At 45.7% G+C, this 16363-nt stretch overlaps 1 protein-coding gene across 1 annotated transcript in view; it reads right to left on the reverse strand.

Moving 5' to 3' along the window:
* Window positions 1-16363, reverse strand: part of NSD2 (nuclear receptor binding SET domain protein 2) — a 118880-nt gene that overhangs the window by 10731 nt on the left and 91786 nt on the right. Inside the window, exons 14-17 of the mRNA XM_060236754.1 lie at window positions 9397-9576; window positions 5815-5971; window positions 4564-4769; window positions 835-938 (exon numbers count right to left, since the gene is read on the reverse strand). Coding sequence (XP_060092737.1) covers window positions 835-938; window positions 4564-4769; window positions 5815-5971; window positions 9397-9576 — 647 coding nt within the window. The remainder of the gene's footprint in view (window positions 1-834; window positions 939-4563; window positions 4770-5814; window positions 5972-9396; window positions 9577-16363) is intronic.

Genomic DNA, 16363 nt, shown 5'->3' on the forward strand with positions numbered 1-16363 from the left:
CAGGCATGCACATGCTCTGAAAACACTTGGCAGGGTTTCCCCCCCCTCCCAAGATGCATCTGTTCTTCTAGGGTTTCCATTCTACAGATTCTTATATATTATAGTGGTCTGTATATTGAGAATCTTGCCCAATGTAATTTTTTTTTGTTTAAAACAATTTTATTTGGTAACATGTAGTATCAATCTCAATTTTTGTAACATTAATAACTTCCTTTTTTAATCTATCCCATATATTACCTTCTATCCACCCCTCCCCCCGATACTTGACCCCCGCCGGTGTTATTAACTCAATTTACTAATATTTAAAGGTAACCTTAACTAATAAACAAGAAAACAAAAAAAATAACATTCTCCTTTCCTCTAAAACTTAATCATTATCAAAAATTGTCCAATAACCTTTTATCTTCCACTCTTTTTCTACATATCTTCTAAATTTTTTCCATTCCGTCTTAAAAACTTCCAGATCATAGTCTCTTAAAGTTCTTGTTAATTTGTCCATTTCACTCCATGTCATAACTTTTGTAATCCAATCCCATTTCTCTGGCATTTTTTCTTGCTTCCACAACTGCGCATACAATGTTCTAGCAGCTGAGAGCAAGTACCAAATTATAGTTCTATCTTCTTTTGGAAATTTTTCCATTTGTAATCCCAACAGAAAAATCCCTGCATCTTTTTTGAGTCATATCCCAAGATCTTAGAAATTTCTTGTTGAATCATCTGTCAATATCTTTTTGCTCTATCACAAGTCCACCAATCTTGCCCAATGTAATTAATAATGGACACAATGAAGAGGACGGAAGAAAAAAAAAGTACACTTGAGACCAAACGTCTTACCTTTATGTGTTTGTAAGGAGGAGGTTTGCGTTCACTTTCTTGAGTTTCTTTGGCTTCCCGACAAAGTTTAATTTCCCGAAAACGTGCTTCAGCATCTTGCAAAGCTTTAAAAAAAAAACAAAAAACCAGAAATGGTGGGGACAAATTATTGCATCCGTATAAACGTACCGCAACATATAATCCAGAAGGCACAGATGGTATGCATTTGCGCAAGCACATACAGACACACACAGCAAACAAGATCTGCTGGCAAAATGCCTGGAGCATTTTATCAGTGTATCACAGGGGTGGCCAAACTTGCTTAATGTAGGAGCCACATAGAATAAATGTCAGATGTTTGGGGGAGGGAGGGAGGGAGGGAGGGAGGGAGGGAGGGAGGAAGGAAGGAAGGAAGGAAGGAAGGAAGGAAGGAAGGAAGGAAGGAAGGAAGGAAGGAAGGAAGGAAGGAAGGAAGGAAGGAAGGAAGGAAGGAAGGAAGGAAGGAAGGAAGGAAGGAGGGAGGGAGGGAGGAAGGAAAACAGGAGGGAGAGAGAGGTGGAAAGAAAGCAATTTTAAATGTCTCCTTCAAGCTGCCAGCTGGCTTGGCTTGGAGAAGTGATTTAAAGAGACAAATGCCTTCTCCAAGCCAGCTGACAGGGCGGTGGGGGTTTCAAGAGCCACACAAATGTGTGAAAAAGCCACGTGCAGCTATCAAGCCACAGTTTGGCCACCCCTGGTGTATCATTTGCATCCTCTCTAGGTTGGCTGATTCAGAAAAAAATAAATGAGGCAACTGAAATCTATGTAGTGTTCTATGTTAATCATCAGAATTCAAATGAGATCTACTATATCCTGACTTTTTAATGATGCGTTCTAAACACAAAAGATGGATTCTGGCTCCCGGAAATTCCGTACAGGAGTTTAAAAAAAAAAAGACAGGCATTTCTCTTTGGTCCCCTCCTGCAGTACCAGCTTATATAGGACAGCACTCAAGCCGTACGGGTCCCACGAGATACATTATGGATTTCATAGCAGCCACCTCTTCTCTCCAAACAGAAGCTGCCTTGCCTCAAAACACCAGCGTTGTTGCATTCTGGCAAAACCCCATAAATAGTTCTTGTGCTCGCTGTAAGGGAAGTTTGATCCTTTGGGTTCCACAAAAAAAGAGACAACCGTGAATGGAACACCCTGCTGAGAGTGGATACCAAGGAACGGGGGAAAGAAGCCTTCACTTACGACTTAGAGGGCAGGGAGAGAAAGAGTTAACGTGCCCTTGCAACGCCAGCGTTCCAGCACATTTTACTAATCCCAAGCAGGAGTTGAAAGCGATACAAATAAAACTCCTCTGCTTCCATTTCCTTTCATGTTCCACCGTTTCCTGCCCAGTGGTAGTAGACTAGCAGTCAAAGGCAATAAATTAAGCTAGGGGCAACGGACAGCATCATTTTCCAGCCTTGCAGAAAGTCATCTGTGTGGTTTATCCACGAGTTGAGGGATCTGAGCTAGGCTGAAAGATTGCTTGGTCAAGTACTGGATGATCTACACTGAATTTGACTCCCTATGCCCCCTAGAGGCCCTTTGCAGGCCTACAAGAGAGCAAACAGGCCCATTCTTCTCCAGTGCTTCTGTATCAGCTGAATCATAAGCAGCTCAGCTTTTGTAGGTGGTAACTGGAACAAGGGAGCCTCGTAGTGCAGAGTGGTAAAGCTGCCGTACTGCAGTCTGAACTCTCTGCTCACGACCTGAGTTCGATCCCAGTGGAAGCTGGGTTCAGGTAGCCAGCTCAAGGTTGACTCAGCCTTCCATGAGTAGCCAGCTGCTGGGGGGAAACGGTAGATGACTGGGGAAGGCAATGGCAAAAAAGTCTGCCATGAAAACGTCGTGATGCGACGTCACCCCAGAGTTGGAAACGATTGGTGCTTGCACAGGGGACTACCTTCATCTTTTAAAAAATAAACAAACTGAAACAAAGTTTGAATTGTTGCCAATTAAGTCCCTTAGATCTGGACAGGGCTGTCAAGCATCGATATTTTGAATAATCAAGCTTTTGTCTGAATCAAAGACTCGTTTTATTGATAATCCAATACTTGCTCCAAGGAACAAAACCTTGGAAGTGATAGAGTGTCACACAGCATAGAATCTTAAAGGCTACTTCAAAGGCAAAGTTTCAGATAACTTCAAAAGCATAACATACAGATGTGAATTGCAACTATTCATTTGGGTACTACAACATCTCCTGGTTCCCAAACATTCCTAGTTTACTGATAAGGCATATGGATGGGAACTCGGGGGAGAGGCATTGTGCTTTAAAATGACAAGATTACTTGCATATCCTGAACCATTGAGAGTTACCAGGTTTGGGGGGGGGGCTTTGAAGAGAAGACTTTATGCAGAAAAGGAGAAGAAAAGGGAGAAAGGGGGGAAGGATGAGCATAGAATACATATTGATTCAATAATCAGAAATATCATGCTTGACTGGTGCTATTTTAGAAGCATTTACAGTGAGAAGGCATCAGTTCATCAGTGCTCAAATGTTGTTAATCTGGATGATAATCCTGTCAAATGTAAGAGTTGTGTAGGCAATGGTGTGAATTGTAGATCTTGTGTCTGACAGGGCTGGCTAGATCAAAGGGATTTATTTGTTTTATTTACTTATTTTGAATATTACTACTATGCTGCCTCTTCAGATCCCGCTCAAGGCATCTTACAATTAAAAACGCAAACAGCATAAAATATTGTAAAACAGAAGCTAATCATTAAAAGGCTGATAAGATAAAACCTTGGGTAATTAAAAGCTTGGATAAAAAGATGTAGCATTTTAACCTGTTGCCTATAAGAAAGTAAAATGGGAGCCAGGCAAATCTCAAGGGGAAGGACGTTCCACAGGAGGGAGGGGTCTTGCTGTGTCTTTGGCGACACATTCCTGAGAGTAAAAAACACATTCCTGAGAGTAAGCCTGATCGAATGGACCCGAGCAGGATTCTGAGTAGACCAGTTTAGGACTGCTGTTTTCATCTCTTAAACAAGTGTATGGTGATGAAGTAAACACTACAGTGCGATTGCAATAAAAAAGGCCAACGCCATGCTGGGAATTATTAGGAAGGGAATTGAAAACAAATCAGCCAGTATCATAATGCCTCTGTATAAATCGATGGTGCGGTCTCATTTGGAATACTGTGTACAATTCTGGTCACCGCACCTCAAAAAGGATATTATAGCATTGGAAAAAGTCCAGAAAAGGGCAACTAGAATGATTAAAGGTTTGGAACACTTTCCCTATGAAGAAAGGTTAAAACGCTTGGGGCTCTTTAGCTTGGAGAAACGTCGACTGCAGGGTGACATGATAGAGGTTTACAAGATTATGCATGGGATGGAGAAAGTAGAGAAAGAAGTCCTTTTCTCTCTTTCTCACAATACAAGAACTTGTGGGCATTCAATGAAAGTGCTGAGCAGTCAGGTTAGAATGGATAAAAGGAAGTCCTTCTTCACCCAAAGGGTGATTAACATGTGGAATTCACTGCCACAGGAGGTGGTGGCAGCTACAAGCATAGCCAGCTTCAAGAGGGGATTGGATAAAAATATGGAGCAGAGGTCCATCAGTGGCTATTAGCCACAGTATACACACACACACACACAAATATATATATATTTGCCACTGTGTGATACAGAGTGTTGGACTGGATGGGCCACTGGCCTGATCCAACATGGCTTCTCTTACGTTCTTATTATTGTAAAGTTACATACTCATACCATTCTTGAAGACTTTTCCAATCCCTTTAATTCCCTGGTATCGACTTCCCCGGTCTCCTTCCATATAGGGAAACACACGAGCCTGGTGTGTCCAGTAATAATCTTTGGAGCCAAAGAAAAACACAGGAAACTCTCCAATCTCATGCTTCATCTTCTGGATATTTGGGGGGACATTTTTTGGGTGGCAGACTTCTGCCGGCCACCACCTACCAGAGAGGAAAAGGAAGCCTTTGAGAATTTTGTTTCCAAGACAAATAAATGCTGGTGAGAGAAGTTTCATCTTAATCCCATTATACAAATTCAGTGAACCGAATGAGCTATGACCAACCAACTCCCACCCACCCCATGATCCCTTTTTAGAAGGGAAGGAGACAAAATGCAAATAATAAGGGACAACCCGCCCCCCAACTTCAGGCTACTGGGGTTTGAACTTGCTGAGATTGAGAGATCTTGGGGGTCACAGCTCAACGAAAGCGTCCACCCAACTGGGCTGCGGCAGTGAAAAAGGGAAACTCTATGTTAGCGATTATTAGGAATGGGGCTGAGAACAAAACGTCCAATATTGTAATATGGTGTTCAGTTCCGGTCACCGTATCTCCAAAAGGACATTGTAGAGCTGGAAAAAAGTACAGAGGAGGGAAACGAAGATGATGGGAGTCCCTTCCCTCTTAGAAAAGGCTAAGGAGTCTTTTTCAATTTAGAAAAAAAGACTACAAAAACTATAAAATTATGCCTGGAGTGGAAAAAGTTGACAAAGAGAAAATTTTTCTCCCTCTCCCCAAATACTAGAACTCGAGGGCATCCAATGAAACTAACGGGCAGGAGGTTCAGGATGGACAAAAGGAAATACTACTTTACACAGAGAGTGAGTAAAATGTGGAATTTGCTGGCAGAGAATATTGCGATGGCAACAGGAACGAACTGTTTTAAAAGGGGATTAGATCAGTTCACGGAGGTTAAGTCTGTCAATGGCTAGAAGCCAAGATGACTGAGGGGAACCTCCACATTCAGTGGCACTCAACCTCGGAATCCTAGAGCCAGGAGGCAACATCAGAGGGAGGGCCTTGGCTTCTAGGCCTCAGTCTCTATGCCCAGTCGTTGGTCCTCCAGAGGAACTGGCTGGCCACTGAGACAGAATGCTGGACTAGACGGACTACTGGTCTGATCCAGCAGGGTTCTTTCTGTGTTTTTAACAGCGACTATTAACCCTGCAGATTCACATTAAATAGTTCATCTTAAAAAAGTCATAACCTGTAATTTCCTAGTTTGACCCAAATAATATCCTGAAAGTGGATTTTCTTCCCTGCTTTACAGTCGTTGCAATACCAGCTTCCGTCTGGCATTTCGATGTTTAAGCAATCCGGGTGAAATGCTGCTGGACATGACTCACAGCATAAAAGGCTTCCACCTGCACAAAAAGCAGTACGACAGTCAGCATTTTAACAGAAAGGAAAACAGGCCAAAACCCTGCTAAACCAGTTCAAATCCAGGAGCACAGCAACAGGCCGGGGGTCTGTACGAGATGCGTACAATTCTTGCAGTCGGCTGCTCCGGATAATCCTTTAGGAGAAGAAAGGGAACTGCACTAGATCCCCTTCTACAGATCCCTCTGCTCACTAGTGGGCTCACAGTAAGAACAGATTATCGGCGCTGTCGCAGGAAGGGGAACACAGCATGCACCTTCTGGTGTGTAGGGAACCTAACAAGAGAAAGAAACTTGTGGACAAAAGTCTGCCTCTGCATAGAGATTGCTCTTGATGGTTTTAGCTACGAGGCTGTACTTCTGCAGACACGATGCACTTACGTTTTATCCTGTAGCTGGCTAGGAGCCACTGATCTGCAATAAATCAATTTGCTTTTTTGTATGAGAGCGCCTCAGGAAAGTGCAGGAACAATTTAGAGACCAACAGGGTTAAAAGTCAAAGCTCCCCTTGTCAGGCACGTCATCTGACAGAGGATATTCTCAGGAGGTGAGCTTTTGAAAGTCAGTTTTTCCCCTTTCTCAGATGAAGTGTCTGATAAAGGGAAAAGCTGACTCTTGAAAGCTCATCTCCTGAGAATCTTGCTGGTCTCTTAAGGTACTACTGGACTCAAATCCAGCTGTTCTATGGCAGTCCAACACGACTACTCGTTGAAACTGCCTCAGAAAAGAATCACTACTGCCATGCAAATCCTAGGGCGTATACAACAGCTTAATCAGTAAGAGATTCACAGTAAGGGTCAAAAATTCCTATTATACTTAAGGAATACTTTTTATTTATTTTATCTATAAGCCCACTTTCCACCTTAATTGGGACCCAACATGGCTTATCACATCATTCTTCTTTTCCCCACAATATCCTCAAACAACAATTGATGGACCCAGATTTAGTTTGGGGATTTAATAAAATGTCCATGATATAGAAAGGATTTGGGGGCAGGATTTAGTTCTCTGCCTATAGATTTTAGACAACACGGTATTCTTAGTAAATGAGTGACCTTTGGTTTACCTGGCTGGCTGGCAAAAGGAGTGGGAGGTGGAAGAACTGGTATTTACTTAATTTAGCAAAGATTATCTGTGTTCTATATCAGTCTGTACACTGAAGAGGTTAGTGGGATGCTTGCTCTTTGAACCAAATAATGTATTCTTTGAACTACTAAGAAGCTCTTTGATGTATGCTTGGACCCTTCAAAAGGTCACTTGTGCGCACCTGCAATGTTGTAATCCTTTGGGGAGGGATGGTGGCTCAGTGGTAGAGCATCTGCTTGGGAAGCAGAAGGTCCCAGGTTCAATCCCTGGCATCTCCCAAAAGGGTCCAGGCAAGTAGGCGTGGAAATCCTCAGCTTGAGACCCTGGAGAGCCACTGCCAGTCTGAGAAGACAATACTGACTTTGATGGACCAAGGGTCTGATTCAGTATAAGGCAGCTTCATATGTTTGTACTAATATGGTAACTGGAAAATGAGCTAAGACATGTAATTTCAGTTTATCAGTAGGGGTTTCTTTGATTGTGATTTGTACAAATTTGCTGCTTGTTCCACTAATCTGGGAAGGATGGTTTGAATCCTTCCCCTTCTTAATGCATTAAAAGTTTGATTCATTACAGGATTGGTCTCCTCAATGTATGGTAGAAGATGAAGAAGATATTGGATTTATATCCCGCCCTCCACTCCGAAGAGTCTCAGAGCGGCTCACAATCTCCTTTACCTTCCTCCCCCACAACAGACACCATGTGAGGTGGGTGGGGCTGAGAGGGCTCTCATACCAGCTGCCCTTTCAAGGACAGAGTCTCAGAGCGGCCTACAATCTCCTTTACCTTTCTCCCCCACAATAGACACCCTGTGAGGTAGATGAAGATATTGGATTTATATCCTGCCCTCCACTCTGAAGAGTCTCAGAGCGGCTCACAATCTCCTTTCCCTTCCTCCCCCACAACAGACACCCTGTGAGGTGGGTGGGGCTGGAGAGGGCTCTCACAGCAGCTGCCCTTTCAAGAACAACCTCTGCCAGAGCTCTGGCTGACCCAAGGCCATGCTAGCAGGTGAAAGTGGAGGAGTGGGGAATCAAACCCGGTTCTCCCAGATAAGAGTCCGCACACTTAACCACTACACCAAACTGGCTCTCCTGGTATTGGCTTGCGTGTGGGTTGGTCCCGTTTGGGATAACACACCCCTGTGAGGTAGGCTATGCTGAGAGACTGTAATATCTCCAAGGTCACCCAGCTAGCCTTTTTGGCAGAGTGGGGCTTCGAACCTGGTTGTCCCAGGTTTGACTCCAGCACCTGAACCACTGTACTACGCTGGCTGGAAAGAGTACAAGACACAATTCTGCTTGCTTTGTACTCCCTTGTTTTTGATTGCTCAAACTGGGACAGTAACTACAAAGTATAGCACACTGGTAAAACAGAGAAAAAAATAAACACATTCATTGGGTTAGAAATGGAAATCTTTGATTCTAAATATACTATTCTTCTCCTCTCCTCTTAATCGTAAGTGGAAAATCAAAAGCATTTCAGTATAACGAAAGAATGCTCAAGGAAAGAAATGTACCGCTTTCAGAATAGAATATGATATTGGATTTATATGCCGCCCTCCACTCCGAAGAGTCTCAGAGCGGCTCACAATCTCCTTTCCCTTCCTCCCCCACAACAGACGCCCTGTGAGGTAGATGAAGATATTGGATTTATATCCCGCCCTCCACTCCGAAGAGTCTCAGAGCGGCTCACAATCTCCTTTACCTTCCTCCCCCACAACAGACACCCAGTGAGATGGGTGGGGCTGAGAGGGCTCTCACAGCAGCTGCCCTTTCAAGGACAGAGTCTCAAAATGGCCTGCAATCTCCTTTACCTTCCTCCCCCACAACAGACACCCTGTGAGGTGGGTGGGGCTGGAGAGGGCTCTCACAGCAGCTGCCCTTTCAAGGACAGAGTCTCAGAGCAGCCTACAATCTCCTTTCCCTTCCTCCCCCACAACAGACACCCTGTGAGGTGGGTGGGGCTGAGAGGGCTCTCACAGCAGCTGCCCTTTCAAGGACAGAGTCTCAGAATGGCCTACAATCTCCTTTCCCTTCCTCCCCCACAACAGACACCCTGTGAGGTGGGTGGGGCTGGAGAGGGCTCTCACAGCAGCTGCCCTTTCAAGGACAACCTCTGCCAGAGCTGTGGCTGACTCAAGGCCATGCTAGCAGTGGAGGAGTGTGGAATCAAACCCGGTTCTCCCAGATAAGAGTCCGCACACTTAACCACTACACCACACTGGCTCTCCCAGAATAGCAGCTTGAACCTAAGAGCAAAATGCCATTAAAATAAAGCTGTATTTAGAATAAGAAATTTAAAGAGTCTTCCCAATTATTTACCTTTTGAGCACACAAAACACCAGCTTACATTCACATGAGCATGGTGGCTTTTCCCTTTGGTGGCAGTGAAGTGGTTGGTGCAAATAACGTTGCTTGAATTGATCACCTCACATCCCGCAGCAATGCAGTTGTCTCCGGAGTGGTAGGCAACTGGGCAGCGAATGCAGCGCATCATTTTGCCTGGCAGATATTTTAAAAAACGTGTGTGATTATTTTAAGGAATGCTGACAGAAAAACTGCAAGCCACAAAGTCATAGCTGTAGAAAAATGGCTAAAGACCCCCCAAAAGGCCGTTTGGAGGGGAAAGCAGGGGAGGCAGAAGGGTTCTACGAGCTCGCCTTGCCCAGTTCTATGTTCTATATCCTGTCTCCTGTTGAAAGCATTTGGAAACAATTCAGTCCTGACAGACGTGTCCCTGTCTTCACCACTTCAGCGTTGAGAACATGATAGGCATTATCTATTAATGGGTCTCTTGATTTATCATGCTGGGTAATTTGAAAACGGTCACATCCTAGGATAATGCTGTGCTTACTTTTCATCTACAGCAGAGGTGGCCAATGGTAGCTCTCCAGATGTTTTTTGCCTACAACTCCCATCAGCCCCCGCCAGCGTGGCCATGCTGGCGAGGGCTGATGGGAGTTGTAGGCAAAAAAACATCTGGAGAGCTACCGTTGGCCACTCCTCATCTACTGAGACCAGCAAGATTATTCAAGGAACAGAAGTGGGAATCACAAGTTTGAATTATTGTTACAGTTCTACTGAGTAGCAATAAGTTGCAATATGAAATACACAAGTGAAATCTTAGTCGTAAAAATTCAGCTGTGAATCTGTTACTTGATGAATACCTGAATTTGATATTTAAATTTTATTTTTTTTTTCAGTTCTACACAGCTTAATCCTACTTTAGTACAGAGAAGAATTACCGTTTTGGCCTCCTTAGCAACAGATGCTCCAACAGCTCTGGGTGTTGAGATTAACTTGTTGCTGTGGCAGAATAACAACACCTTACTCAGCGAGGCAGACCAGAGACTCCTCCCCCTCACAGGATTAGAGACTCCAGACAGACTAAGTAACTAGGGGAGGGACGGTGGCTCAGTGGTAGAGCATCTGCTTGGGAAGCAGAAGGTCCCAGGTTCAATCCCTGGCATCTCCAAAAAAGGGTGCAGGCAAATAGGTGTGAAAAACCTCAGCTTGAGACCCTGGAGAGCCGCTGCCAGTCTGAGAAGACAATACTGACTTTGATGGACCAAAGGTCTGATTCAGTATAAGGCAGCTCCATATGTTCATATGTTCAACCTTTCCAGCCAATAGGTCTACTGCCTGGATGCTGTAAATGACAGAGGGCAGACGCCAGCCAACCAAGTGACAGCTTTCAACCCCACTGTTCGGCCCTGCAGCAGCCACAGGGGCTTCCAAATCCTCTACAAGAGGTGGCAACGGGGGCTCTCAGCTTGCAGCATTGCTTTAACAACAGCAGAGCGCTTTTTTGAAAACTAGTTGTGACTCCTCTCTGAAACCGGGAGGTAAAACATGCAAAAGCACCAAGGACCTCGTCCTTTTTAACTGGAGATGCCAGAGTGAACCTGGGGCCTTCTGCAGGCCAGATGCTCTATCACTAAGCAACAGCCCCTCCTTGGTGCCAAGTTCTTATTGCAGCCCCCCCCTCCCCCGGCTTTTCTTTGTTCAGTTCTCTGGAGGTGGTTGTGTGTGCGCTTGCATGACATTTTTGTCATTTTCTTTGGAGCACCTGAAAAGCTCTATAGGACCAAGCAAGAAGACAATCCGGAATTAGTGGAAGATCCTGCCTCTTAGAAAATGAACGTATGAAGCTGCCTTATACTGCATCAGACCCTTGGTCCATCCAAGTCAGTATCGTCTTCTCAGACTGGCAGCGGCTCTCCAGGGTCTCAAGCTGAGGTTTCTCACACCTATTTGCCTGGACCCCTTTTTGGAGATGCCGGGGATTGAACCTGGGGCCTTCTGCTTCCCAAGCAGATGCTCTGCCACTGAGCCACTGTCCCTCCCCCAAGATTATGAACATATGAAGCTGTCTTCTACTGAATCAGACCCTTGGTCCATCCAAGTCAGTATCGTCTTCTCAGACTGGCAGTGGCTCTCCAGGGTCTCAAGCTGAGGTTTTTCACACCTATTTGCCTGGACCCTTTCTTGGAGATGCCAGGGATTGAACCTGGGACCTTCTGCTTCCCAAGCAGATGCTCTACCACTGAGCCACCGTCCCTCCCCAAATGGCTTCTTATGCCTTCCTGGTCCTTGGAAGGCAGCTTTACCTGTTGCTGAATGACCTATACTTGAGAACTTCCTAGTACTTCCTATCTGGGGACATTTCCTTTCCGTGGGCACTGTGCTCAAAAACTGTTCCCAGGTAGAAGTTGGATTTATTTTTTTAAAATATGGAACATCAGTGAACTTTGTCCCCTTATACACTCTCAATAACACAATCATTGGACCCAACAACACCTGCCATCCATTGTAGGTTCATTCATTTGGTCATCTTCTGACGTTATACATTATACGTATCACACACTGAATCTGATCTTTGGTATGGGGATGGAGGTGGACCTGACTTGAAAGGTGGAAGTGTCATGGTCACATTACATGGTCTTGAAGGTGCAGTTGGATGTTTCGATATGACAGGAAGGAGTTAATTTATGTTCACCCGTGGAGACTAATGGACCCAATTGGGTTCCAGAATTCTCTGCGGGATACAGTACCTTCCGGTAACTCATTGAATGAGCTGATGGAAGACTGGAATTCCCATCTTTTTGACGCCGTCGAAGTCACTCCCTGATGTCCTCTCTGTTCCTATCAACGGTCATCCCCCTGGTATACGATGTAACTCTGGGGGATGACATATGAACTCAGATAACTTGAGCAAGTTTGGCGGCATGCTCATGATGAGGCTACGAAAGCATCTTATAGGGCGCTTATGAAGGTCGATGAGGTGGCGGTGAAGGCTGCAAAGAAGAAATTCTACTCAGCCTCCATCACATCCACTAGCTCACACCCAGCACAATTGTTTAGGCTAATTAGATTTCTGACATTCTTCACAGAGAGGAATAAAAAATTAGTAATTTGGCCATTAGTTGCAAGGCATTTGCGAGCTTCTTTGTGGAGGCTGCCAGGCTGCCTATGGCTTCAGTTTTTGACAACTTTAGCCTGCTCTCCTCTGCTGATGTTAACAGAATCCTGGGTACTGTTAGGCCAACCACATGCCTCTTGGATCCGTGTCCCTCATGGCTGGTGAAAGCAGGTGATTGGAGGACACAGGGCCCACTGACAGACATTACCAATCTGTCCCTGGAGACAGGGGTCTAGTCAGAGGGTCTGAAAGAGACTGTGGTAGTACCACTCTTGATCCAGACAGTTACTGCCCGGTTTTTAGCTTATCTTTTCTGGAATTGAGAGAGTGATAGTCGAACACCTTCAGAGTTTTCTGAATGATACCTCAGCACTGGACCCATTCCAGTCTGGTTTTTGCCTCAGTCATGGGATGGAGATGGTGCTGGTCACCCTTACAGACAATCTCCGCAGACAGCTGGATCAATCTCACAGCAGCATTCAACATGGTCATATATGGTCTTCTGACCCACTGCCTCACTGACGTGGGAGTTCAGGGAGTAGACCTGAAATGGCTTTCCTCATTTCTCCTTGCTCGGAGACAGGGGGGTGTCTCCGAAGGTACACGTTAGAAGGTAGGGTGTCAAGCAGATGTCCCCAAGGCGGCAATCCTCTCCCCAATGTTACTTAATACCTAAATGTGTCCTCTTGCCCAGCTAGTGCAGTGTTTTGGGCTGGGGTGTCATCAGTATACTGACAACACCCAGCTATATCTATTACTGGATGACACCCCTGCCCCCCCCCCCCCCCCGCCAAGCACCACCCTGCAAAATTTGGCCACGGGTTACAGACCCGGGAAATGTGAAAACGGAAAGCACCTGCTCAGTGTGCTCCTTGGAGCCCAGGAGGGATAAATTAATTATAAATAATTAATTAAGGGTGACCAGCACCATCTCCATCCCAGACTGGAATGAGTCATGTGCTGACGTACCATTCGGGGATAATTGATTAATTATTAATTCAGGGATCAATTATAAAAGCTGAAGGAGAGCCAATTACAGTTTATAAAACTTGGCTCCTACTCTGCTTTCACAGAGCCATGGGGTGGGAGCCGCAGCTCAGTGGTAGAGCATCCTTCTCACATGCACCTCCAGCTAAAAGGATCAACTAGTATTCTCACAGTTTTCATTGCTTAATCTCACAATTTTTTTTAAAAAAAATTAAAATTTAAAATAAAAAATGTAAATAGTTTCTTCATTTCTCCTACAATTCTCTGTTTTTAAAATTTCGGGGTGGGGGGAGGGGGGGCTAGTGGGCAGCTCATCTAGGGCACCAAAAACCCTAGCACCGGCCCTGCTAAGAGCGGCAGTTCTCCTACAGAGAAGTTTCAGAGGGAGATTACAACACCAGAATTCATTAACAAATTCAGGACAATGTCCCACCCCCATCAAGGCTCAATAAGGACAAAGGATTCTCATCTCATTTTGGATGCTAATTCCCTACATTTTCGGCCTCTATGCTTATCTCCCAGCTCTGATCAAGCCGATTGCATTTCACATTATATATTTGCATCCCGTCTCGAAGGGGCTCTCCTTTGAAACACGCCTCCTGCCTTCTGACCTGGGTTGACGAAACACCATCCTATTTGTATCTGACACAATGAGAGTTTTGACTCTGAAAGCTTAGATTTTTTTTTTTGTATTTTTGTGTATTTTAAGGGGGGGGGGTTGTATCTGCACCTGGAAGTCATGTTGACCGCTGCTGATTGACCCCTCCTGGAGGATATTCAGAGAGATGGTGAAACCCTGCCTCTGTCCTCTTGACTGGGTATTTCAAGGACAGTCTTCCATCCACGCATAACCACAGCCAACCCTGCTTAGCTTCTGAAATCTAATGAGATTGGGCTTGCCGGGCCTATCCAGGTCAGGGCCGAAAGATTATAATTTTGTTGGTCTTTAAAGGCGCTACCGGACTCCACAGCTTTAAACGTCTGTCTCGCTTTTCTTGAATACACTTGATAACTCCGCTTTTGCATTTTAATCACTGCCATTTTATGTTAAATTAGTCTCTTCAGCTCACATCCTGCTCTGTTTTGACTCACGTCCTTTCAGAGTGTTGTAGTGAATATTCCTGTAACAAGGGATAATGCTGGCAAGCTGGCTTCAGGGAGAAGGGGGTGGGGGAGGAAGAATGGATAAAAGGGTGTCATGGTATTTACTCAAGGAATAAAACAAAGGACACAGCCCAGGAGTACCCTAAACGCTACAGAGGAACAATACATATAAGACTTTTTTACCACACTTAAGTGCTGATAAATGGAAGGAGGCGACTGCAAATCACCATTAGATGCTACTTTTTAAAGAAGAAGATATTGGATTTATATCCCGCCCTCCACTCCGAATTTCAGAGTCTCAGAGCGGCTCGCAATCTCCTTTCCCTTCCTCCCCCACAACAAACACCCTGTGAGGTGGGTGGGGCTGCAGAGGGCTCTCACAGCAGCTGCCCTTTCAAGAACAGAGTCTCAGAGCGGCCTACAATCTCCTTTCCCCTCCTCCCCCACAACAGACACCCTGTGAGGTGGGTGAGGCTGAGAGGGCTCTCACAGCAGCTGCCCTTTCAAGAACAGAGTCTCAGAGCGGCTCACAATCTCCGTTCCCTTCCCCCCCCCCCACAACAGACACCCTGTGAGGTAGATGAAGATATTGGATTTATATTCCGCCCACCACTCAAGAGTCTCAGAGCGGCTCACAATCTCCTTTCCCTTCCCCCCCACAACAGACACCCTGTGAGGTGGGTGGGGCTGAGAGGGCTCTCACAGCAGCTGCCCTTTCAAGGACAGAGTCTCAGAGTGGCTCACAATCTCCTTTCCCTTCCTCCCCCACAACAGACACCCTGTGAGGTAGATGAAGATATTGGATTTATATCCCGCCCTCCACTCCGAAGAGTCTCAGAGCGGCTCATAATCTCCTTTCCCTTCCTCCCCCACAACAGACACCCTGTGAGGTGGGTGGGGCTGAGAGGGCTCTCACAGCAGCTGCCCTTTCAAGGACAGAGTCTCAGAGCGGCTCACAATCTCCTTTCCCTTCCTCCCCCACAACAGACACCCTGTGAGGTAGATGAAGATATTGGATTTATATCCCGCCCTCCACTCCGAAGAGTCTCAGAGCGGCTCATAATCTCCTTTATCTTCCTCATTTCATGAATATCGGAGTGGAGAGCACAGCAACATTGAAAAGGAGCACACAGGCCAGGTGAGCCCGCTTGGAAGGGATTTTCTTGGGCAACATGGACGGTGGGCTGAGTTGCTTGCCCCTGCACCTTCTGCCTCAGTCACCCATTGTTTCTGCCTGAAGTGAAAACAAGCTAGATGGGAATGAGAAGATAAATGTCTTGACTTACAGTCTGCCTTTCTTGCAGAAGCTGAAAGGGCCGGATTGGCATAGCTTAGAGTGTCTCCCAAGGCAGAGGGGAGAGGATTCAATTCCTAACTCTGGATGGGGGGGAAGGTTTCCACCAAGGCAGGCAGAAGTTTTAAAATGATTATGATATTGGATTTATACCCCACCCTCCACTCCGAATCTCAGAGTCTCAAAGTGGCTCACAATCTCCTTTCCCTTCCTCCCTCAATAACAGACATCCTGTGAGGTGGGTGGGGCTGGAGAGGGCTCTAACAGCAGCTGCCCTTTCAAGGACAGAGTCTCAGAGCGGCCTACAATCTCCTTTACCTTCCTCCCGCACAACAGACACCCTGTGAGGTGGGTGGGGCTGAGAGGGCTTTCACAGCAGCTGCCCTTTCAAGGACAGAGTCTCAGAGCGGCGTACAATCTCTTTTCCCTTCCTCCCCCACAACAGACACCCTGTGAGGTGGGTGGGGCTGAGAGGGCTTTCA

This window comes from Heteronotia binoei, chromosome 4 (assembly GCF_032191835.1).
Source record: "Heteronotia binoei isolate CCM8104 ecotype False Entrance Well chromosome 4, APGP_CSIRO_Hbin_v1, whole genome shotgun sequence".
Lineage (NCBI taxonomy): Eukaryota > Metazoa > Chordata > Lepidosauria > Squamata > Gekkonidae > Heteronotia > Heteronotia binoei.